General features: G+C 46.8%; 6 protein-coding genes across 6 annotated transcripts; 1 reads left to right on the top strand and 5 right to left on the bottom strand.

The window, feature by feature from the left end:
* Positions 1 to 191: 191 nt before the first annotated feature.
* atrF (ABC drug exporter AtrF) lies at positions 192 to 4,880 on the bottom strand (the record flags this gene model as incomplete). The annotated part of the gene is made up of 1 exon (XM_057137368.1): positions 192 to 4,880. The coding sequence occupies one exon, from the start codon at positions 4,878 to 4,880 to the stop codon at positions 192 to 194; it is 4,689 nt and encodes a 1,562-aa protein (XP_056997833.1).
* A 1,305-nt stretch (positions 4,881 to 6,185) lies between these two features.
* On the bottom strand, positions 6,186 to 7,390 carry N7520_003432 (cardiolipin synthase; the record flags this gene model as incomplete). Its single annotated transcript, XM_057137367.1, has 3 exons — positions 6,186 to 6,315; positions 6,640 to 6,904; positions 6,958 to 7,390. The coding sequence occupies 3 exons, from the start codon at positions 7,388 to 7,390 to the stop codon at positions 6,186 to 6,188; spliced, it is 828 nt and encodes a 275-aa protein (XP_056997832.1).
* A 1,132-nt stretch (positions 7,391 to 8,522) lies between these two features.
* Positions 8,523 to 10,284, top strand: N7520_003431 (uncharacterized protein; the record flags this gene model as incomplete). The annotated part of the gene is made up of 2 exons (XM_057137366.1): positions 8,523 to 9,494; positions 9,565 to 10,284. 2 exons carry the CDS (start codon positions 8,523 to 8,525, stop codon positions 10,282 to 10,284), a joined length of 1,692 nt encoding a protein of 563 aa, XP_056997831.1.
* A 3,101-nt stretch (positions 10,285 to 13,385) lies between these two features.
* On the bottom strand, positions 13,386 to 14,451 carry N7520_003430 (ankyrin repeat domain-containing protein; the record flags this gene model as incomplete). The annotated part of the gene is made up of 2 exons (XM_057137365.1): positions 13,386 to 14,319; positions 14,375 to 14,451. 2 exons carry the CDS (start codon positions 14,449 to 14,451, stop codon positions 13,386 to 13,388), a joined length of 1,011 nt encoding a protein of 336 aa, XP_056997830.1.
* Positions 14,452 to 17,387: 2,936 nt separating this feature from the next.
* On the bottom strand, positions 17,388 to 19,720 carry N7520_003429 (putative extracellular endoglucanase; the record flags this gene model as incomplete). Its single annotated transcript, XM_057137364.1, has 8 exons — positions 17,388 to 17,549; positions 17,602 to 18,406; positions 18,455 to 18,476; positions 18,527 to 18,877; positions 18,927 to 19,058; positions 19,109 to 19,504; positions 19,558 to 19,626; positions 19,684 to 19,720. Coding segments are annotated over 8 exons (1,974 nt in total), but the record flags the coding sequence as incomplete, so codon positions are not given.
* A 692-nt stretch (positions 19,721 to 20,412) lies between these two features.
* On the bottom strand, positions 20,413 to 23,591 carry N7520_003428 (DEAD/DEAH box helicase; the record flags this gene model as incomplete). The annotated part of the gene is made up of 11 exons (XM_057137363.1): positions 20,413 to 20,463; positions 20,514 to 20,612; positions 20,660 to 20,810; positions 20,869 to 21,051; positions 21,112 to 21,937; positions 21,989 to 22,170; positions 22,229 to 22,262; positions 22,321 to 22,541; positions 22,595 to 22,696; positions 22,745 to 23,349; positions 23,436 to 23,591. 11 exons carry the CDS (start codon positions 23,589 to 23,591, stop codon positions 20,413 to 20,415), a joined length of 2,610 nt encoding a protein of 869 aa, XP_056997828.1.
* Between the last annotated feature and the right edge of the window lie 463 nt (positions 23,592 to 24,054).

Genomic DNA, 24,054 nt, shown 5'->3' with positions numbered 1-24,054 from the left:
TTGAAGGAAAAATATATATATATATGTGACAAAGAAAGAAAGCAAGAGATTGCACGCCTCTGGCGTCATGTCTCCTGACATGCCATGCGCCATCTAAATGCATATGTATTAGATCAATATCCCAAAGACATTGAACCATAGACCAAGTCTAGGACAAAGTATAACAGAACAGAATAAAGGAAAGAAACAGATCACTGCTGAATCTCCTTCTTTTTCGGCTGGAAGAGGCGCTTCACGCCCTCAACCAACATTCCACCCAAACCAAACACATAGCCAAATCCAAAGGTCCAGCCACGTACACGAACAGTGTAAATGAAGAAGTAAACCAGGAACCAGTTGATAATGACAAAGGCCAAGAAGATGCCGAAGCAGCGCCACTTATCTCCATCGTGCACGTTCAGCTGTTGCATGTACTCGGACCCATTGCTGTAGGCACAGTACTGGCATTCAGAAGTGGAGGAAGTGTCAAGTAGGTATCCACTTCCGGCGATATTCTTAACATAGTCGCCTGCATACTCGCCACATGTCATACCGGATGGAGGGGTGAACTTTGTCGTCTCGCCTTCTGCGCAGGTAATTTTCACAGGGGGCAAGATGGCAGAGAGAACACCGCGAAGCCACCATGTTACAGGGTTGACGTAGTACATCCAGTATTTCCAGAAAACGGGGTAATCAGCGTAGGGGCGGACGATACCGTTGAAGAGGTTGACCATGACGAAGAAGAAGGGGAGGACGTTCGAGATGACAGTGAAGGATGGAGCGAAGGCGCAGATCCACTGGCCCCATGAGGCTTGGAAGAGGAAGAAGAGCATTGACATCAGGAAGACGTAGCCTGCGCTTGAGGAGTCGGTGGGGAGACCGACGGGGTAGTACCAGAGGAGCCAGTAGACGAGTCCGGTGACGATTGCGGCGGGGATCTCACCGACGACGTTGGCGGTGCAGAAAGCTACCCAGCCGTAGATGCGGGAAGGGTATTCGCGGGCTTCCCAGAGGGCGCGGTTGATGTAAAATTTGGGAACGACGGAGTTCATGACAATTGGAGGGATTAGGATGATAAGGAAGCAGGAGAACATGCGATCTTGCATGCTTGCGACAGTATTGGGGAGCATGTAGAAGGTGAAACCATTGAAGATACCGATGATGACGCTGACGAAGAGTTTGCCGTAGTAGTATGATGGGTCACGCCAGTAGTTTAGGAAGAGACGCTTGGTGAGAAGCTCGGTCTGGACCATGGTCGGGGCGGCGAATTCGTAGTGTGTGCTGCCAGAGTCGTCGACGGGGAGCTTACTGCGCTCGGTTCTGATGCGGTGGATCTCGTCGAGAACCGCGCGGTTTTCATCGGAGTTGCGCCATTCCTCGTTCCAGTCGATTTTTTTGCCATTTTTCTCGGTTGCCTTGGCGGCGGTTTCGAGGATGAACTCGGCGACGTTCTTTGTGGGAGGACAAACGAATCCACGGGCGGCGAAGTACTTGATCACTGCAGCGCCCTCTTTGCCAACGGGTCCGAAGTAGAAAGTATTACCACCGGGGTTGAGGGCGAGAATCATGTCGAATTGCTGAACCAGCATGGAAGAAGGTTGGTGGATGGTGCAGACGATAGCCTGACCGGCCTGGGACAGCTTCTTCAAGAAACGGACAATGGAGAAGGCAGCCTGGCTGTCAAGACCCGAAGTGGGTTCATCCAGGAACAGAAGAAGACTGGGCTTCGCAGCAAGTTCCACACCGATGGTGACACGCTTCTTCTGTTCAACATTCAGGGAACCGATGATCGCATCTTGAATGTCTTCCAATTCCAAAAGGTCAATAATACGGTTAACATAGTCGATCTTCTCCTCGCGCGGGATAGTGCGCTCCTGGCGGAGAATGGCGGAGAACTCAAATGCTTCGCGAATGGTGGAGGTGTTATCATGCAGATCCATCTGCTCACAGAATCCAGTACCACGTTGGAAGTCAGCGCCAAGTGGGTGACCGTCAACAAGCATATCACCCCTGATAACACCTGTCTTCTGGCGTTGGGCGAGGGTGTTCAGCAGAGTAGTCTTTCCAGCACCAGAGGCACCCATCAGGGCGATCATGACACCAGGCTTGGCGTATCCGTTGACCTTGTTGAGAAGCTTGCGGGTCCCATTTCCATATGGTACTGTGTATTCGACATCTGACCAGGTGAAACAGCGCTCGCTGGAGGACAGCTTTTTGAAACCATCACCAGATGGAGCTGATGAAGCTTCGCCACGGGCCAGGGCAGCATCATCACTGGGCTTGCCCACCTTCTCTTCGTCATTGCCCGAGTCGGTCTTCGCAGCGATCTGCTTAGAGCGCTTAGACTTCTTGAAGATCAGGGCACCGCCACCACCGCCAACAAAGGAGAGGAACTCGGCAGCCCAGATTGTGACCAGGATGTAGAGAACGGTAAAGGCAATGACAACACCAAAGTTGCGCCAGAGATGGGAACGGGTAAACTCAAAGTTCGCTGTCAAGTACTGGGTTCCCGGAACAGAAGTCTGATCGACGGAGGATCCAGTCAGAGCACAACCTTGGTGTCCTGTAACGGCTCCCGGTCCAGATGGAACAAGCTGCGAGGCAGCACACTCCATCGTTCGACCAGAAAACTCATTAGTCAAGACTGCCTCATAACTGTAGGAAATGGGGTTCACGTAGAACAGCCATCCAAACCAGATCGAGTTGTTAATCAGCGTTTGCTTGGGAATCACGTAGCCGACGTAGAGAATCAGCAGGTTAAGCGCGATACCAGCAAAGCGAACAGCGTCATCGATGCTCGGCGAAAGGGCTGCAAACATGCGGTACATCGAGGTGATGCAGAAGGTAGTGGTATACACGAACAGGAAGTAGATGAAGAACTGGGAAGCAGTCACATCCAGGCCTGCCATGAAATAGACGATGATACAAAACGGAACGACCATGCAGAAAATGGCAGGGAAATCCACGACGACACGGGCGATCGAGACAGCAGAGGGGCGATAGAAGGCGTAATCCTTGTGGCGAGCGACGATTCCTCGGCCCGAGACAGCGGGCATGAGTTCAGTCAATTGCAACCAACCAAGGAACAGAATCGAGAAGAAGAGGGCACCGCCGCGCGAGAAGGCACCGCTGGTATCCATGGCTTCACCGTAGAACAAAGAAGAAACAATAAGACCGTTGGAGATGATGATGAAGTACTTGGTGTAGAGAGAGGTCTTGTCACCGAACAGGAGCCAGAACTCGCGCTTCACACAGGCAGCGACCTGGCGAACCAGAGAAACAGTGTAAGGAGACTTCTTAGAGACAGTCTTACTCTTGGACTGAGCAACACTGCTCTCAAAGCGACGGGTGTCCTCTCGCTGGGTCTCCTCGAGCTGCTTCTCATAGGTGCTAACGTTGTTCAAAATTTGCTTGTAAGCCTCGCTGCTCTTGAAGACACGTTCGAGTTCCTCAGCGGTCTTGGGGGTGGATGCCTCGCGGCCAGGCTGGAATTCGCGGGCATTGACATCACAGACGGAGGTGAGAAAATCGGCAGTGGTCATCTGATCAGAGCAGTAAAATCCAAGGTCGAAGAAGTACTGGCGCGCCTGGTTGGCAGGGCCTTGGTAGAGCATGCGGCCCTCATCGATAACCAAAACCTTATCCATGAGCTCGTAGATGCTCTCTCCTGCTTGGTATAGGGTGACCAGGGTTGTGCGCTTGCTAACATCGGTCATGATGCGAAGAGACTTGGCGTAGTCCAGAGCAGTGCTGGCATCCAGACCACGTGTCGAGTTATCCCAACAGACCACAGTGGACTTGGTAGCAAGGGTCTCGGCGATACTGACTCGCTTCCTCTCACCACCAGACACACCACGCACATACTCGTTACCAACGAGAGTGTTCTTGGTGTGGCTGATACCGAACATCTTTAGCAGTGCGTCAATGATAATAGGAATGCTCTCGCGATCATGCTTGCGAGTCTTGTTCATCAGCGAAAATTTCAAGGTCTGCCAGACCGTCAGGGACGGGAAGTGCTGGTCATCCTCGGGATTATAGTTGACCTCGCCACGGAAATAACGATTTTGGTCCTCAGCAGAGAGACCACCGTAGCTAACCTCGCCTTTAACCCCAGCAAAGGCCTGGCGATCATTGGCAATAGCTTTCAGAAAAGTGGTACATCCTGCACCAGGACGACCCAGGACGAGCATCATCTCACCCTCACGAACCGAACCGCTAAAATCGCGGATCAACTCCCGAACAGGAGGCTTCTTGCCGAATTGCAGCTGGGGCACGAAGCGACAGATCACATTGTAGAGATCGGGACCGAAGGTACCCACCACAGCATGGGGTAGGGTGCGCACAAACGATGCGCCCGTCTGCACACCCATCACGGTAAGGTTTTTGAACACCACACCAACTTTCTTGGCGGGTTCGCCAGCAGTAGTGCGGCGCTCCAGGTGTCCACTGACCAGGAAATCACCAAGATCGAAACCTTGTTCTTCGTCTTCTTCGTCGAGACCTTTCTCTTCATCGTAGCGCTGGCTTGCCTTGGATTTGAGGCGATGCACACTCTTGGAGGTAGCTGAGCGGGTACGGTGCAGACTGAGACGGGTCAATTCGCGACGCATCTCTTCCAGATCTTCCATTGCGCCGCTGCGGGAGACTGGTTCGCCGGCCTGCTCACCCCAGCGACCACTGTCGCTTCCATGTGAAGATAGGGTAGATGATGCGCTCGAGGCAGCGGGCTCGGCAACTTCATGCTGGGTGGATTCTTCATGGCGGGATTCATTGTTGGATTCATTGAATTCCACGACATTGTTGTAGTTGGATTCAGACATGTTGGAGGCGACTGTGGTGGTTTGGTAAGTCGACTGCTCCGAGTAATGACGTTGTGCCTCCGGTTGATGGCCAGAATCCATCTTGCCGGAGTTTGAAGAAGTTGGGTCTAATAAAAAGCCTCAATGCAAAAGCAAGTATTAAGTGTATTAGGGAGAGGGTATATGTACAAAGTAAAGAAAACCAAGGGAGTGGGATGGGATGGATGAGGAGACTGTTGATTGATATATAATCTTAAAAGGCACGTCTTAACTCCGTCAATTTTGGATTTGTAAGGAAAGGAGTCCCATAATTAAAGAATTTGAATTGAGGGCGAAGAATTAGGTATATGTGGATCCTATGAGTAAATATGATTCATGGTCTAGGCGGCCCTAACCGCAACAACGAGGAAAGGTTTTTTTTTTTCTTTCTTTTTCTTCGTGAGTGGTCGGAGATACTGAGCGGCGTTTAGCCGATAACCGGTAGTCAGCAGGATTCAGACATTCCTATTGGTCAATAAGATTCAGCGGAATATCGAATTCCTCAATCGGGTTCCATTTTAGGTTTAGCGCGTCAGCAAGTGGATCTCATCACTTGGAAATTATATTCCGGTTGAAAACCCATTTCAACTGAGTAATGCGTGTGGCTAACTTTGGCCCCCACTATGGCAAACTTGAATCAGTTCGAACCTCCCGGAGACTTTGTATGCATGTGTCCAAACTGCTCATTTGCATTGGCGCTGACAGGTCCGGGCTTTGGAGTTCGGGTGTCGGCATCGTTTGAGATCTTTTCGCTTATCAATTCAATTCGCTCAGAAGGTTCCTGAATCTGTCTCCACATATGAATTTCACTATTTACCCACTTAGGTTAGCGAGGCCCGATCCTAAAAATTCTATCTGCCGAGTCTCTGTGGTTATCCCGACTACAGGGGTCTAGGATCCTCTTGGATGTTCAGGCAGACGCGTAGTGCAGTTGTAACGGGCATGTCACCTAATGCAGTCTCCAAATATGACTGATCCAGTGCTTTTCTTTCTCGGATGCTATTTCCTGAACAGTACAATACATCCAGGGGGTTTTTCCGCCGTAACATTTGCCCGTAAGACTCGTATTGGTTACCACATCAAACTTGATAGCCGAGCGTCAGTTTGCAGATCAGGTTTTAACTTGAACCCACTGGAGACTAGCACTGATTACCCGTTTGTTAATGCACACATACCGCAAATCTTGGAATAAATTTGACGAATCGCGCAAATGTTTCATGTTTATCTATTTATGTACTATGTGTAGGTATAGATGAAGCTCCCAACGCCTACTCGAAAAGGTTGAATTATGATGCGGTCCAAAATTGAAAAGATGCAGGTGCTGATACACGAAATGGGCTGATGATACTGTACAATGATCGATTCGGATCAGGGCTTTCGCTTTGCAGCCGCTGCAGCAATCCGTTTCTGGATTTCCTCGCTGCTGAGAATCTTCACCGCATTGTTGGACAAAACGTAACTCAATCCAGACCAAATCGTTGTTCCCGCCACAAGGTACCTGCACAGTCTTAGTCAGCGACCAATCAAAATCATGCTAATCCCAGTAAATTGCCCGCATGAACGAAGTAATGCTTTTCTTTTTTTCAAAAGAATAAACAAAAACATACAACAGTCAGGATTCGCATGTGGTCACCCACCATACTACTAACTAACCGGCGTGTGGCTTAAGTACGGCTGAGCGGACGGGAAGCCCTGTTCTCCACACCCTATGGTCGTATGTGCTAGGTATTTCATCGAACTGCCTTAAGGCGGCCCGTGCCCACACCCACTGGAGCCACGCAGATATGCATGAAAAACAAAACAAGGTAGGGTTATCACTTACTGGAATCCAGTCATGGCCTCTGACAAATGCCAAGCACTGATGAAAGCCTCGGGGAGCACGGGCAGTCCAATTGCGGTGCCTACCAACACGAGCTGCAGGGCAGTATTGATCTTCGAAATTTCGGTCGGCTTGACTTCGGCGGATGGAAGCGAAAAGTCCCAGTATCGAGCCATAGTCTTCGGAGGTGGAAGAGAAATCCATCGGTAATAGATTGCCGAGATGGCCAACCCAATGTCACGGCCAAGAATAATAACGGCCAGCCATACTGCAAGCCAGTGTCAGGTAAGATGCAAGACAACGGGGGGACAAAGAACATACTGGGAAGAGAGCCATTGACCGCCAGACACGCCACTCCGATCGTCATCAGCAGCTTATCGGCCATGGGATCAATGATCGTTCCCACGACTGTCTGCAGGTTATATTTGCGGGCAATCCAGCCATCCACCAGATCGGTAATACCTGCATATGCGAACAAGGACAAAGCGGCCGCATGGTAGTCATGGACGAGCAAATATCCTACCACGGGTGCTGCAATCAACCGAGTGAAGGTAAGAATGTTAGGTACTGTGTAAATGTTCTCATGACTCTTCGCCATGGGAAGCTTAGACAGCAGGCGTTTGGCAGCAGCTGTGGTTTTGGAGCTAAATTGGTCAGTCATTGCCCCAACATGCGATTGGGATTCTTCAACCATACTCTTCTGGTTGAGACTCTTTGGGGTCGCCGGGCTTTGATGATGTCCATCTCCTGCCATAGCTTATCAACGATGCCCCTGGGACAAAAAGTAGGCGACTCCGTGGTTGCAAGTGTCTTCAGAAAATTAGATCCGAAGCTTCCGGAACACATAAAGCATCATACCTGATTGATAACTGGGCTGGTGTGGGAATATTTATCAATGTGGACATGCATTGAGGACGCAACCCACACCGAGCCTGGACGTAAAGTCGAGTAGGGTTAGAGAGTGGCCAGGTAAGGCGAGATGCCGGAAGAGGCTGCAGCATTTTCGATGCAGAAATAGAGAACATATTGACAAAAGAAACACAAGCCGCAATGAAACACCTGATGACCTAGAAATGCTTGATGAAAAGTGATGGAAACGAATGAAGTCGGCGAAAATCAAGCCAGGATATAAAACATGCCCTGGAAATGGCTTTTCATCAAAATTTCAACACAAATGCCAATATTCTGATACTGGTGCCTTGAAGAAAGCGAGTGAGCTGGAACTGTCAATGGTGATCACACGACCACGAGCAAATTGATCCAGGTGAGTTATAATACAGGCCGAACGGTTAAGGGAGTAACTTATCCAACAATGGCTGAGTAGTAAGCCAAGGTGAACCAATAAACCCGAGAAGCTCAGAATTTTGACTGTATGCGATAGAGCCCGAGGTACCCCCGGATGTTAGTTAAAGAAAAGTGACGTGAATTTCATGTGGGTACCCGGATTATCTATTCCTCCGGGCCCCGACCCCAGTTCTCCGGATCAACCTCAAAACACTTGTTCTTCTTTGTAACCTCTATATCTTCCCATTTAATCTATATTATTTGGAATGACTTATGCAGTAGCCAGGCAGACTCAATGCTATTATTCATGATGAAGTCTGCCAAGAAAAACCCAAGTCATTATGGCTGACCACATTGCCTCACTCACCTGATTGCTGATCTACACATGACGAGCCGCCTGATGTCCGGCATCATCCTGGGGCCATGGAATTGATCCATCTTTTTTTGACAACAAATAACTCTTTATTTACAAATATACCGACAAGGTGACGCATCTGTGAAGTTCAAGCACTTCACAGCGTCAAAATATTCCAGATGGAGAGCAAAACGCGGATTTTAACAGGGGATATCGTGGGTCGTCTCACGAGCGGCGCCGACTCATCATGGCTACTTCACTTTCAACCACAGCGGGGCCTATCTCTCAACCCACCGTCTCGGATCCAATCAACCCTGGAACTGACAACGCCCATAAGAAGGCTCGAGATCCAAACATGTCTGATCCTCGGCTGTTTGTTAACCGCCCCTGTGTCTATGAGCGTCGGCTTCCAGGCGATGCATACATAACTGCACACGTTCAGCGTCTCCAACATGGCTTCTATTCCAGTCCTTCAGTCTCGGATGCAGATGCTGAGCATGTTGACTTCCTTGCGATTGGCTTCGTTTTTCATTCTCCTCACACTCTATCCCACCGCTTCAAATCTGCAACTATCCGGGTAGCCATCCGTGGAAGCGAGGAGAGGGCCACCTCTGCCACTTATCCACTTGGCTATCCACCAGGCAACCCCCGCTTTCTGATGCACGCACCGCACCTCATCTTCGGCACAGTATCGCCTGAGACCATGCAATGGACCTTCAGCCTGGCAGGGTCCCTTGGTATCTCTGACACTCCGGTTAGCGCAAGCTTGATCCCATCCGGAAACGTCAGCAAACAATTCCGCCGCTATGAGATGATGCGCATCCAGGGCTCTGCCCGTACTTTGAAGAGCGCCCTCGGCCCTCAGTTCGATGTCGAGGCCGGTGAAATCGTCTGGTCGCTTGAAGAGAACAATCTCCAACGTTCCGGCCTGCCTCGCGAGTTTACGTTTGTCATGCTCATCCAGAAGCCGACCGCGGATTCCAAAATCAATCTGACTCTCGATATCGAGCCGGTTCTCAAGACATGGTATGGCATTTACCCTAAAGCGCTGCTTTCGCTGTCCACCTACCAGCCTCAAGCGCGTCGGACTGTCAACTTTCGTCGAGAGGTTGGCCAGAAATTCGAGCCTGCGGATGCACAGCGGGGCTTCAACTTTGCAGCTCTGGAAAGTTCGTTCGACCACTACATCGCGATGCCCGGCAGAAAATTCACGCGCTCGGTACGTCCCCTTTTTGAAAGAGATATCAATCAGAGAAATGAGCGATGATAGATGCTAATCTCAGTATTAGGTCCAAATTCCCGCTGATAACTCTGCGTCCCAGAACAACGAGTCCCAGAACAACGGGTCCCAGAACAACGGGCTCCCTGGAAACAACATCGGGCAGAGCTACCCACAGTACGGGAATGGTCAATACGTCGGTCGTTACGGCAATGGCCAGTACCCAAGCGTTCAATACAACGGTCTGAATCCTGTGGCACGTGCAAAAGGTGGAGTTCTGTTCCGCGAGAATTTCACCCCGGGCTTTATCCAAACCCAGCTTCGCCAGTGGCAGATGCAAGCGCCCACTATGAACATCAGTGGGCCTTCGGGTCAAAACTCCTCGGGCGCCAACAGCAGTGGGTTTCCCGTCCTGGAAAGCTACATGGAAGTCCGAGCTCCGTCCTCTCTCCCCTCTCGCGTAAGAGACCTTCACGCAGAAGTCCACCCTGAGAACAGGGCAAGCGTCGACATCCGCAGCGACGCAACTGCCGCTGCGACCCAGGGAGAGTCCATCGACCAGACTGCAGTTTGGATAAAACACCAGCAGGCCAACGATGAGATCCGGGCTCGCGTTGTCAGAGGTAAGGTCTACGAGGAGGAAAAGAATCGCCGGGTATCTCGTCGGCTCCGTTCTGCGTCAGCGTCAGAGACCTCCGGGACCTCGGGGAGTATCATGACGCTGGCCAATGTGCCGCTCACTGAGCACTTGGTTATTGCACTGACGGAGAGCGCCGGTAGTTTGACGTGATTCGGGTCTTCGTGAATGATCGGTCGATCTCAGTTTGCTTTCTGTTTCTTCACATGAAGTGAAGTGTTCTGACTCACTTGAGTCATAAACAAGATATCAAATATATTACATCATTACCTAGTCAATATTATCAGCAGATTATTATCAATCATACCTCACATCTAACCTCCATTTCTTTTCATGAATGATTTATCTTGCCTTGTACACGCTTTTTGCTCCCTTCTTGATCCTTTCCAAGGTTATTGAGCAGATATCCTTACTCTATTGTTTGCTGCCAGATTCCTACTCCATATGATATCTGTTACTTCTTTTACCCTTCTGTTTAGACCCACGTTCTTTTGCGCTTGTAATTGTTCTCGAATAAAGATTTATTCTTCCATGACCTAGTAGGTATTTGATATCAGGATGCACAACAATGTAGATGAAAAGAGCTCGGTTCCTTATTTAGGCCTCCGTACGGTCAGTAGCGACCATGTGGTCAGATCCTTTTATCACAGGAATATTATTCACCGCTTTTGCTAATTTTGTACTGTATTATACCAGAATATCCATAATTCCAGTATTATCCAGTACTAGGCTCATTTGAAACTTGACTACCTAGGCCACAGATCAATCTCCCACTAAGGGGAATCGAGTCCCTTCCCAAGCGAGCATATATACTCTTAAAGATATCTATAATACTCTCAATGGGATTATACTAACTTAATTCTTAGGACTTTGGAAGTTTAAAGATCTACTTACGAGTTAACCTAGACTAGGCGGGAACCGATATATGTAAGGGTTAGGTACTATATAACATATGCACAGTCGTTTACTCCCTTATAAATAACTGTTTTCTGCCCTTTAGGTCTTTAGATCTTCTACCATTTTACAAAGGCGAGTAGCGGCCATTAGAACCTTTAAACTCACATAATAAATAGCAGAAAATCACATATACTATAAAGCGAATCTACCCCTTTATCAATTTAATATACCGCAGACTTTTTGAACGTACGTTTAAAATCTTCAGACTTTTTCAACTTGGAGAGCCCTTTGACCATTTAACTAATCTGGTACGAAAGAAGGAAGAATACTAGATAGGATACTAAGAAGGAGACTAAGTAGGAGACTAAGTAGGATACGAAGTAAGAGACTGAGTAGGAGATATAGTAGGAGATATAATATAATATTTAAGAGCTAGGCGTTACGCTAAGAGGTTCTGTCCTCATGGCCGCTACTGACCTCCGCGTACATGCCCACCATGTAAACTATACATCTCTCTTTACTTGCTGTTTTACCCCTTTCCTCGCAGTTTCACATATACATATTCTTTCCAACGCTCTAGTATATACCCATATATCAGTAAAAGCCATCAATTTCGAGCCTCAAATAAACCCATGTCCTAGCTACCCAATCGAATCTCAAATTGTTGCCTTTGGCCATCGGGCCTCGTCTAAGAAAGCAGACATGTCACGGCTTGAGAACCACTGATCTCCTGACCAATAACGGATCATTTAGAGAGGCCGCGCTCATCTTCAGGTTCCAAATTTGAAGGAAGCGATGCCTAGAAGTGGCCTTATGTTTTCCTACCTTCACCGCCGTTTTTCGCAGAATGCTGCTGAGCCATTATCCAGATCTGCCCAAGTGCCGTGGCTCATACAAAGCAAACATAGCGTGAGAGGGCTCAAACTAAGGCCCGTCTAATCAGACATAAAACTAGACTTCCCCCCGCCATATTTGCTTCCATACTTAGTTCCGACGTGTCCAGCATAAAGTCCCAGCTGAGCCGTCAATTAGTGGGGTTAAGGGATATCCAAGGGGCTATACCCAATCAGAAAACTTTCCAGGATTCCGCATGTCTTATTTGTTTTGTTTCCTGCGGCTCGACTAAGCCATTATTTAATGGAGTCAAAAGGCCATACCCACTCAGTGACCAATAGAATATTCTCCATGCCCCCTGATTTGATCTGATTTTCTTGTGGCTGCACTGCCCCAGCTAGCCGTAATTTAGCGGGATTGTGAGGGACATATCCAATCATAGTTCAGTAGAAACTTCCCCACGCCATATTTGGTTTCATTTTTTGTGGTTTGCACAGCCCAGCTGAGCCGTTTTCTAGTGGGGTTGAAGCAATTGCGGGGATTATAACCAATCAGAGGCCATCAGTAGCTCCCCCATGCCATATCTGGTTTCGAATTGCTCTGCCTCAAGCACACGTGATGAACCGCTGAGCCGTGATCTGCAGGTATCTCTCCCCTCTTCCAGGCGGGTGGGTTGTCCAGGCGGGTGGGTTGTGGCAGGTTTTACCTCATCAAATATCATCATAGCACTAATCTGCTTTCGCTCGAGCTTTATATAGGCAAAAACTAATGCAGAGACTTTTACTGAGCGGTGATCAATAGTGTACATCCTCCAAGGCTGTCGTCTTCCTATCCAATCAGAGATTATTAGACCCTACCCCCGCCCATATTTGATTTCATCCTGAGGGTGTAAGACGGCCCTTTCCGGTAGCTGAGCCGTGATCTGCAATGATAATTTACAAAAATGTCAGCCCGACTTGGGCAGCTACTCACGAGGGGTCATGGCCAATCAGAGATCATTAATGGATTCTGCCCGTCATATTTGGTTTCGATTGTAGGAGGCAAAGAGTGTATTCTGAGTCGTAATCTACAGTCAGAATCTGCCTGGGTTCCAGGGCTGTAGGCAGTGACGGGGACCATGTCCAACCAATATTTGGACTAGATTTATTTAGTCTTTATCTATCACTGTGTTATATAGTTACTATTCTAGGCTCATGACTACGTGGACTCCTATAAGATACTCAGTGGCAGAATTACGCAGCAATAGTAGCCGCAAGAATTATTGTTGTTGTCTCTAGGTTTGAGTAGATGATAATATAATGGTTCTAGCCGGGCAGATATATCGTGCCTCCAATTTTGACCTAACCCAAAACCTTAGTCTTCTTTAAAAAGTCCAGGGGCAGCTGAATGAGATTGGGCAAAATTATCGGCGGGGTCTGATGTGAGATTTAAAGCATATCTTAGGCACTCCTAACCCTTTAGAGGGTATATGTCACAATAATTTCGAGCATTAGCCTTTAAGTATCATCTTTTCATTCACTAATTTACGTTTCTGAGCCGTCAGTTGTGATTGATGATAATAGGCGATCAAATAAGTTTAGAAACCCTTCAGGAAAGGTTGATCGCTTTGAAATCATATCCATCGCCGTCAGACGTTTCTTGTTTCGATCCGATGGATTTAAGCCCTTTAGCTCCGAACAAAGCAAAATATTGAGTGTTTCACAGTCCCCTTCCAGTGCCGCCGAATGAAGGATAGTTGATCCATCATGATTTGCAATGGTGTAATCAGAGGACCATTCTAAAAGTAGTTTGAGGAATTCATGGCTACTATGGAAAATCGCTTCAAATAGAGCGGTTTCACCATTTGCACCCTGCACATCAATGTCCGCACCTTGACGCAGAAGATATCTGCCGATTTTGAAGTTATTCCGGATTGCCGCACCAATCAAGGCAGTATGTCCATTCTTATTTTGAGTATTCAAACGCGCACCCCACTTCAGCAGAAGAATGACCGGAGGTAATCCTCTCTGGTGTCTGCAAGCAAAGTAGAGTGCGTCCGAGCCATAGTGGTTCTTTAAGTGAACACTACTGTCAGCATCTAGGAGTAGTTTCAAACATTTCAGGCAACCAGAGGATGCGGCGAACATCAATGGTGTTCCACCTGATTCATCCGTCACAGCCACATTGGCCCCATATTTGAGAAGGATCTCAATACCTTCAAAATCACCGCGAGTTGCTGCCCAATGCAAAGGCGATTTTCCGGTCAAATCGGGCCGGTCGATTTGTGTTCGATAACTTCTGATCTTTAATGTCTCTACAAGATCACCCTGTAAAAGACCAAGCACCAGCATGTGAATGTGTGAAAATCCCATGTCATCAACAAAATCAATATCAGGAAATAGCGTTCTGAGTTTTTCAATCTGTGTCGGACTACCTCGGCGCGTCAAGATATGTTCCCAGGCCTTGATTGTTGGGGTCCTGAAGAATAGGAATTAGTGTAAAATAGGACATATATGGTACCAGGAACACTTACATTCCAGTATAATCCATAGCATGGACATTGGCGGAAGCATTACGAAGAAATTCGCAAACTACAAGATGATTCCACATCACTGCATAGTGCTTTTTATCAGATTAGTATGTTGGCATTTGAATCCCTACTAATGAGTAGACTTCTACAAAACCCAATTTTGGACCCAATCTTAGCAATGCCAAGGACCCAAAAACCCCATTAGGACCCAACTTTTTGTATAAGTATGTATGAACAATCCAAATTAGGAAATCCTTGGCATTTTTATGCATTTTTATGTCAAAAGTTGGGTCTAAGATTCAAAATTATTGGGGTTTGGGTCCAGACCTTGGACCCAAATTGGGTTTTGTAGAAGTCTACTAATGAGTCTTATAACTCACATGCAGTGCTGTCCTTCCATGTTTCTGATCTATATAGTGCAGGGCATATGCAGCCCCACTGAGTGGCATTTTGAGACCCTCGACATTACCTTCGTACGCATTCTTCAAAATGGTGTCAGCATTGCCCCATCCTAATCTCCGTGGAAAACTTAGCCCATAAGACGGACTCCCAGAGAAGATCAATGTCACATCAAGTAGCCAATTGGGGAAACAATAGATAGCCTCGAGAGATCTGGGATTATCATTGCTGCAAGTTTTTGCGTTGCAAGTCGATTTGAAAAGAGAGGATCCTTCATAACGAACAAAAAAAGTACCAATTATAGGCCTCGTGGAAATAGATACCTGTATTCGATGTTTTCTGTGACAGTTGCACGGGCAAAATTTATCACAAATCCTGGCTCTTGGCACCTGATCATAAGGATCATCAAATTTCACCGCTAATGATGTGACAGCCGTGTTGATAAATTCCTTTGGCTGGCTAATCATCTTTGGCATGGATTCTGGAGTACTATGACGGGCATCAGAGTGAGCGATCGACAGTGAGCCACTGGCTGTCTCTGGCAACGAAAAGGATGGTTCATCTCAGTGTGAGCAAACTTGTCGAGCATCTATATGTCTTCTATTTCCCGAATAATGTTATCACTGTTGATGTCTGACAATTCTGTCAGTGACCGGCTTTAACACAAGGTAGATATTCTAATCGGTATGGACGAGTTTGCATTCAGTGTGAGATGATCCAGCGCCAGGAAAATTTGCAGGAGTCCAGCTTTATGGAGGCCCTTGCTAGACTGTTGATTCGGATTGTGATATAAAAAGTCTCTAAAAATCTTCAGTAGCGTTGTTTTTTGACCTCTTCAAACCGCTCCTCTTCGAGAAGTTGAAACGCCTTAATTACTGCGAATCCGCTTTATGAGAAGCAAAGTATAGGCGGGTGTGGCCTTAGAGCAGTCCTAGTCCATTTCAGCACAGAATTGATGGTCATCGATCGTTGTAGAAAATAAGACAGGAGTCAAATGTGAGGCGGTTGGAAAGTTGGTTACATTCCACTGATCTCGCATTTGACATTTCGATCTAACGAGACAGTTCTTTCTAGATAAGTCGAAATTTTACATTTGAACATGATGGCTTTTGAATTTCACTCGACATTCCATGAACATAATGATAACCAGAACTTACTGTGCACCGACCAATCACTGCGATATTGACCTGTTCCCGCCCATATTATGATTTTAATTATCGCATCGGAACCTGCCAATGGATTATGGAGCTGAGCCATGTAGCTTACTGAGTGCCGACCAATCGTAATGATATTGAGTGTTCCCCACACATATTTTAGTTCCAGAAAAACATCATCTTTCCCGTGAGCATATGCAGCTGAGCCATGGGGCTTAGTGGGCACGATCATTTGCCCCCTTATCCTCTGAGGCTATGCCACCGAGCTTACTGTGTACCGACCAATCATAATGATAAAATATGCTCTTCACCCCTATATTTGTTTCATCCATACACTGCCACCCTGGGTTGAATATGTAGCTGAGCCATAGGGCTTGCGCACCGACCGTTTCCTACGAGGCTTTGCTATTTAACTCCGAGCCTGCTGGACACCGACCATTCCGCCCCCTCTTTCCCCGCTAAGCCACAGAGCCTGTTGGGTATTGACGAGATACTTCTCGTCCATTTTTCACTTTTAAAAACTCACCCAAAGTAGATTTTGGCAAAACATGTCAAGCTGCTGAGCCATAAACACGTGCATGTAGGCACCGACCGATCGTGGTGGTATTAAATAATCCCCAAACGTAACAACATCTTTGCAGGAGTTATTCAGCTGAGCCAAGACGCGTACTGGATGCCAACCAATAACAACGATGATACAGGGCGCTAGCATCCCAGAGTCTGTAGCTAGTAGATAGGCACTGACCAATCGCAGTAGTATTAAGTAGTTCCTGCCCATTAATCAGTTTCATTTAAATCACAGAAATCCAATATCAGTCTAATTGGATTTTCTGATTTCTACACAGTATATAACCAGGCCTTGACGCTGAGCCGTGAGTTCGTTACAAGGATAGAACGGGAACGTGAAAGGTAATCTCATCATATGCTCAGTTGGTTACTTATCCTTGCCCGGGATGACGGGAAAGTAATTTTCAGTCGGTAAGATCGGAGCTTGGTTTCTTTCTCGTCTTGGATCATATGAGGGTTTAAGAGTCTGAAAATTCAATCTTTCAACTGACCTCTCTAGCCATACAGATTAAATCAGGTTCCATTTGCTATTTCTGTAGTTCTTGGCTTTATTGCATTTGAAGATCGGGTGAAAAGAATGTCAGGAAATGGGAAAGCACTTGGGGGTAAAGATGGTGTATGAAGGGGGTTATTCAATTAAGAAATGACAAGATTGTATGAGATTCAGGTCTGTTTGATACGCTTGATATGAAAAGGTGGCTGATATACTTCCGCATAGTGTGCTCGTCTTGGTTCTGGAATGGAACAGACACTGATTAATGGGAAGGTAACACCCAATTGAGCTAGTTTGGGACATTTCAATTGACCATCTAAATGTTGAGAACTTAATTTCAATATCAACATCAATGGTATTGGTAATCACATCAACACAAGAAAAGGAGCAGCAATTGCTGATATTAAACAGTCAAGGTAAAGTTCACTGCATTCACAGCCCCATTATCGCGAGGAAAAAATTCAAAAGTGAACACAGTCGTAACCCCTGCCGAGATAACAGAGCTAATAGCTGATGAGGTCAAAATCACGTCCGAGGAATCCCAGTTGTACTGGCTACTATAAGTCTGCAAATGTACATTAGTCTCTCTTCAGCACAAAATTAAGGTAAACACTCACAGTTCTGGCCTGCTGAATCGGACCAAGGTATACGGTCCAAGTATCGACCAGGTATACACCACTCGTAGTCATTGCTTTAACTGCAGCCACTGTTGGAAGACCACCCCAGGTTATGGGAATATATAAATCTGCGCCGGAAACTGATGATGCCACCGCCGATGTTGATGATACAGTGGGCGTTTTCCATTGAACGATCTGGACTATGGGCGAGGAATCACCTCCGGAGAACTTCAAAGTCAGATTCGCAATAATGCCTGGAGAAGTCGTTGCTGAGAGGTGTTTCGAAAGGTAAGAGGCAGTGAAGGTGATGTTGGATCCCGAGACTGAGTAGTCCGTTCCGGATACTAAAGTCGAGCCGGTGGAATCACTGATTGATGAAAGCGTGTTTCCATTGAAAATAAATGGAAGACTTTGCGCGACAACTGAAGTTCCATACTCATGGAATATATAGGCGGAGGACCACTGGGTAGTCGCAGTAGAATCTTCGGTGCTGTCGGGTAGGCTATTTTCTGTTGACTCGGTTGACTTAGTGATCATTGAAATGGAGTTCGGATCGCGCCACGTATTAGTGTCTCGATCTAGATGATCCAAGCCATTATCCCATAGAATGAAGGAGATGTCCAGCTCAAGAGCGTTTCGAATTAAATAGTCGATATACTTCCATCGGGCGGCGGGCTCCGTGTTAGTAGGAGATGCATCATATTCACCAAGGACAATGGGTACGTCCGTGAAGTTGTCTCGAAGTAATTGGAGGTCGGATAGAACTGTGGCTTTGTCGGAATCAGATCCCCAAATCGTCTTGCCCCTATAGAACATCAGAAATATATTTTTCAATTTGCGTCATGCTACCTACCATGCACTGAAGATGAAATCATCTGTCAAGCGTTAGAGTTGACGTTCTCCAGGGGAAAAGCTCATCACTTACAAGGGCTGTAATAGTGGAATTGAATGGCATACGGGTTGGGAAATCCAGATGGTGCCACAAACCACTCAGATGTCTTGACACTGTCCTCACCACCTCCGACAAGAGTGACGACTCGTTGGGAATTAAAACCACCTGCATCATTGATTGCCTGGAGGAATATTTTGTTGAGTTTGTTGATTTCCGTCGCATCATCAGCATCGTCACATGGGGGCTCGTTGATGGGCTCAAAGGCGACAAGACTCGACTTGCAAGCTAATGTTGTGCCGACTTGATACCAGAGTCTGTAGAATTTCTCTTCGATCATTGTAATGTTAGCATCTGACTGAGTGACATCGGCCCAGATCCATGAATCTAGTCGTTGTTAGCGTGGATTCTAAAGTCATTTCATTCCGTGGCTTACCATGGTGTGCATTGACAATAGTATACAGTCCAAGAGACGTGATCATGTCAACTACATCAGAAACACGCTGCAACCAGTCTGGATCAATTGTCCAGTCAGGTGAACTTCCCGTGAAATGATATGCGTAAGTTACTACGCAACGTCAGCGACTTGATAAGATTCATGAAACTTGTGAAACTCACCTGGGAGTCGAACGCTCTTGAAGCCCGCTGCTTGAACATCTTCAAATGTGGATGCGACGACAGGAGCATTGTTCCAGGATCCTTCATCCGGTGTGGCATCAAGTGTGTTACCTAAATTCCATCCAGGATGAAGGCTGGCAACAAAGTCGGATGCGGAAATTGAACTAAACGATCCCGTGCAGCTGGCGGCCGCTGAAGTGGCTGTAGAAGTAGTGGTTTTAGTAGATGTCGTTGCAGTTGCAGTGGTGGTTGACTTTGTTGACGTTGACGTGGCTGTTGTGGTAGTCTTGCTCGTGGACGTCGTTGATGTTGTAGTCGTAGTTGTAGCAATTGTGGCTGTTGTCGATTTCGATGTCGTGCTAGCTGTTGCAGTCCCCGGGACACACTGGTAGTACCCTTGACATATATCAGATAAACAAGTGCGAAGGTTCAGAGTTTAAATGACGAACATGGATTTTGGGAGGTACAGTAGTACCCTGATGTGCAGGTTGAACTTCCTGAGTATGCACTGCCTCCACCTATCCATATTCATTAGCGTAGCCAAGTAATTGTTCCCTGACTGTTTGGCAACTAACATTGTCCGTATGCAGCAACTTGGGCGTATGCAGCTTGTGCTAAAGCCAAGATAGCAACAACAGCTTTAAAAGCTTGCATCGTGAGATATTACGCAGCAATCAATCCGTCCAGAATTATGTTGCTTTGAAGATATTGTTTTACTTGATTCAATGTTCGAAAGAATATCATAATTTATAACTCATTTTAACTATGAAAATTGGAATGTACATGTCCATGGGGCCCAGAAAGACACGGACCCTTTCCAGATGGCTATTTCTTAGCTTCATACACTGCGGTCTTATGGACTCGGGATTTTGAGTTTATTTAATTTCTTCACGATTTATCCGACGGAAACTAGGTCCATGTTCTTCAATGCCTATATGCTTTGTGGCTTGGCACTGCACACAGGGGTAAAACACTATATTTCCTCCAATCCGATCGCTCGCTTTGATTCTACTTTACCCCAAGTTATTGTGAAACAAGTCACCCGAGCACACAGATATGCAGGAGACTACCGAAGATGTGCATTCCCCGCTTCTACAGACTTTCACTTAATTCCGTGCCAAATTGGACGGAGCAAGCCCGTGCTAGATCTAGATATTGCCGCGCCGTGGCTAAAGAGGGTTTCAAAATAGATGGGCTACTATCATGGGTCTCAAGATTCTACATCGCGTGGATCCAAGCCAAGTACATCGCTTCTCATATTCAAACGGGAAATCCTCAACCCCCCCGCACTCATGTCATCATTCTTAGTTGAGGATAGTCTGCTCCTGCGTCGTCGGATCAACACCAAACAGATCCTGCTTGGGTCAGCAACTGCATATGTATATTGTTCGACAGTAATATTTACCTGCAAGGACTGAAGTCTGTCAGCGTCTCGATTATTCTCCTTTTGGAATCCGCCACCTGCTGTTTGCAGCTTTTTGCGTTGACGTGGAACGACATGGGTCTATTCAAGTCAGTCAATAACTTCTATTAGAAGCAGATATAACCGACCTCTTCCACTGTGTTTGTCAGTATATATCGAACGATTGTCACCCGAGAAAGCTGGCCTAGTCGAAGCGCTCTTCCTATTGCTTGGTCTTCAATGGACGGGTTCCACTGTGGCTCGAGGAGATAAATGCAGGATGACGATGTTATATTCAGGCTTTTGTAATAGATCGGGAGTTAGAAATGAAACTTGCGGAAATCATAGAACCACTTACCCAACAGCGCCCGTCCCCAGGGTCATAAGAAGAACATTGATATGTGGTTTCTCGTAATTCTTCAACTCTGCTATTCGCCGAGACAATGGCAATGACCCATCAATCATGCTGTATGCGATTCCCCGGCTTGCGAGCATTTCGGCAATGAGGGTGAGGCTTTTCTTCCAGCTTGAAAAAACAATGCTATATTCAAGATAAGTATACAGAGTCGAGCAGTAGATAAACATTGAATGGGGATTTTACCATTTTTGAGATGGATTTTGCATTATATCGGACAAAAGAGCACGTAATTTTGTCGTGTATTGGGTGAAGCCACGATGAATAGGCGCTGTATGTGCTATCAATTGATTTGTGGTTGCGTTTGTTGGTTGGGATTCCATGGCACTGGGAGTACAGGAGGGGCATTTCTTATGATCCATGAGATGCTGGGGTATGCAGCCGTGGCACACAATATGTTGACAAGTAGGAACCATGATTCCTCCATCTGACTCTGGAGCTTCGCTCAATTGAAGGACCGTACATCCACAGTATACACAATGATCTTCATCGAGGAGCTGAAGTAAAGAAAGAGCTTCATCCATATCGGTGGGTGCTCCTTCGACTGCTTTTCCATTGTTGCAATACAAGCGAAGAGCGAGGAATAGCTCCAAAATGGTCGAGTTAAATCTTCCCTTTCGGCGCCCAGCGACAACCATCTCAATTCGAGTTTTGCACTGTTGAAAAAGCTCACGGTATTCCTCAAGCTCCGCTGGTGACATGGTAAGTGTTCTTCGGATCTCAATAGGCTCGGGAATATTCAAAAGCTCGCGTGTTCTCCGGATGCATATTGAGCGAAGAAGAATTTGGAGATTATTAAATCGATTTTTGACGTTCAAGGATATTGGCGAGGAGATCAATTTCCGAAATGCAGATGGGCGTTTGAGGATCGGCACCCTTGCAAAGGCTACTAAAGCGCCGAGATCTTCGATATTGTTCTGGATTGGAGTACCAGTAAGGCACCAGTAATACTGGGCGGACAGACTCATGACTGCTTGAAATTGCTTTGTGGATCGGTTTCTTACATAGTGTGCTGGTCTCAGATGTTAAAAGATAATAGCGAACGGATCATGTTGTAGCATACCCTCATCTAGAACGATTCGGAACCATTCGATCTTCGAAAGAATGCCCTCTCCACGACAGGTCTCGGCTGCTAGGGTAGCATACGTCGAGAAGATGATGTCCCTTTTTTGAAGTAAGTCTCTTTCGATATACCGCTCCGACCCGATATGTTGATGAGATGACAGAGTTGCGGAGAAAATGTGTCTAGCGGGTTTTTAGAAAATGACAATCAAGTAATAATCAAATACGATGCCCTCATTACTTTTGAATTTCATTGATCCAGTTACCGATCAAAACTGTGCGAATTAGCCAAGCCTTTTCGGTGTATTCATGTCCTTTCTTTGGTCGACTTACTAGTTGACGGTACAATTATAAGCGTTGCTTGCGACGGAGTCCGGGTTTGCGATTGGGTCAATTGAAATCTCTGAGCGCCAAACCGTCGGGCCTCGTCTAGAGATCCAGCGATTACCGATAGGATTACCAAAGACTTCCCAAGGCCCATCTCGTCGGCCACAATTCCACCTTTGGCATGTTCCGGTTCTCGTCGTCTTTCTCCATTCAGAACATGCTGATAACTGTTGGCACATCAATCAGCCAGGTTCTTCAAGACTCATCTGAGAGTAAATACAATGGTTCATCCTCATCTGTGTTATTGTATGTCCAAAGTCCTTCTAATTCAGTTCCGCCTTTCTCGCGCTGGGATATGAAATCAATCGCTTCTTTCTGGTGGCTGGATTATGGTTAATTAGATTTCTCATCGTCGTTTGTGAACTCTTACTCTAAAAGTTTGCTCTTGATCCGACGATCGATGGATATGTTGGTTGTCAAGACATGCTGCAATTGAGAATCAAGAAAATGTTCCAAATTCATCGGATCGTCTTGAGTATCAGGTTCCTCGTCAGGCAGTTCTGAAGCCTGATCTTCTCCGCTGTCAGAGTCAAGAGCCAAACTATCATACTCAGTTGCATATCCTGGCATCCGAAGAATATGAGGGTTGATATATCTCATCCCCCCAGCTCCAAATCGAGGGTGTTGTAGATAGTTCCCTGATATGCTCAATTTTTTGCCTGCTTTTCCAGACTCGGCCTCCGGTCCGTACACGTTGACTTCAACGGTTACTGCGTTTCCCGGACGCCAAGATTGAGAACCAATCTCCAGATCTTTCCGTGACAAGTAGGCCTGAAGTCGCACGGAGGGACATGATTGAAGGAGTTCATTCAAATTGCCACTGATCAATTTGTTCAGGCGTGCGAAACTCTCCCCGTTGTGTTGAAGTGAGAAGAACTTCCCTTCCCGAAGTACTGTGAGCGATTGCGACACAGTGGATCCAAGCGACAATTGATCGAGACCAGAGCCGTATAGTTGAGCTTTGATTCTGACAAGCTGCTGGTGATTAGCAATCGACTAGGATGGATTGAATGAACTGAAAGAGCATATAATGCGTAGATTGATGTCAAGCCAGTACGTACCGTTCCAAAACAAACTTCTTCTTCTAAGACTTCCTTTGGAGTGGAGGTTGATGGAGAATCTGAGGAATCATCTGCTTCAAAGGGCCATTTGCGTTTCAAAGTTTCTGACTGGTTGAGCATCCATTCAAAATCTTGCGACAGGTGAAAGTCGTCCATTGCAAAGTCACTACCTGGCGGTATGTGGCTTAGGTGTTGGCTACCAGCGATCAGCAAACAGTGGACGGGGTGGCCGCCCAGATGAGATGAGTGCGGAGGCTGATAGCGGGCATAGAGAAAAGAACTCACGAGTATATACGGTTTGATTGGTAGAAAACCTGCACGATTGAGATTATATGTGTACTTCAGTCGGAATTTATTATACCATAAGTGAAGACGTTTTACGATCCAAGGTGGTTAGGCAAGTTGAGAATCTCGATTTGTTGTGAGGTACTAGTTACGCCGCACGCCGTAGTCTGGGATCGCCGTCCATTTCTCAACCCAGTGAGACTGAGCAGCTGATTGATGATAAGGCTAGAATAATTGACTGGATAGTGGGTACCACAGGGACTTATGCTAAATTAATTACATTGGTCGTCGTGATTCGTGGCTATGAGGCGATTGGGCAGACAAACGTGCATAT

Source organism: Penicillium odoratum, assembly GCF_028828045.1.
Source record: "Penicillium odoratum strain IBT 22623 chromosome Unknown utg000003l_segment0_segment0, whole genome shotgun sequence".
In the NCBI taxonomy this organism is placed as follows: Eukaryota; Fungi; Ascomycota; class Eurotiomycetes; order Eurotiales; family Aspergillaceae; genus Penicillium; species Penicillium odoratum.
This window is presented reverse-complemented; position numbering and strand designations above follow the sequence as displayed.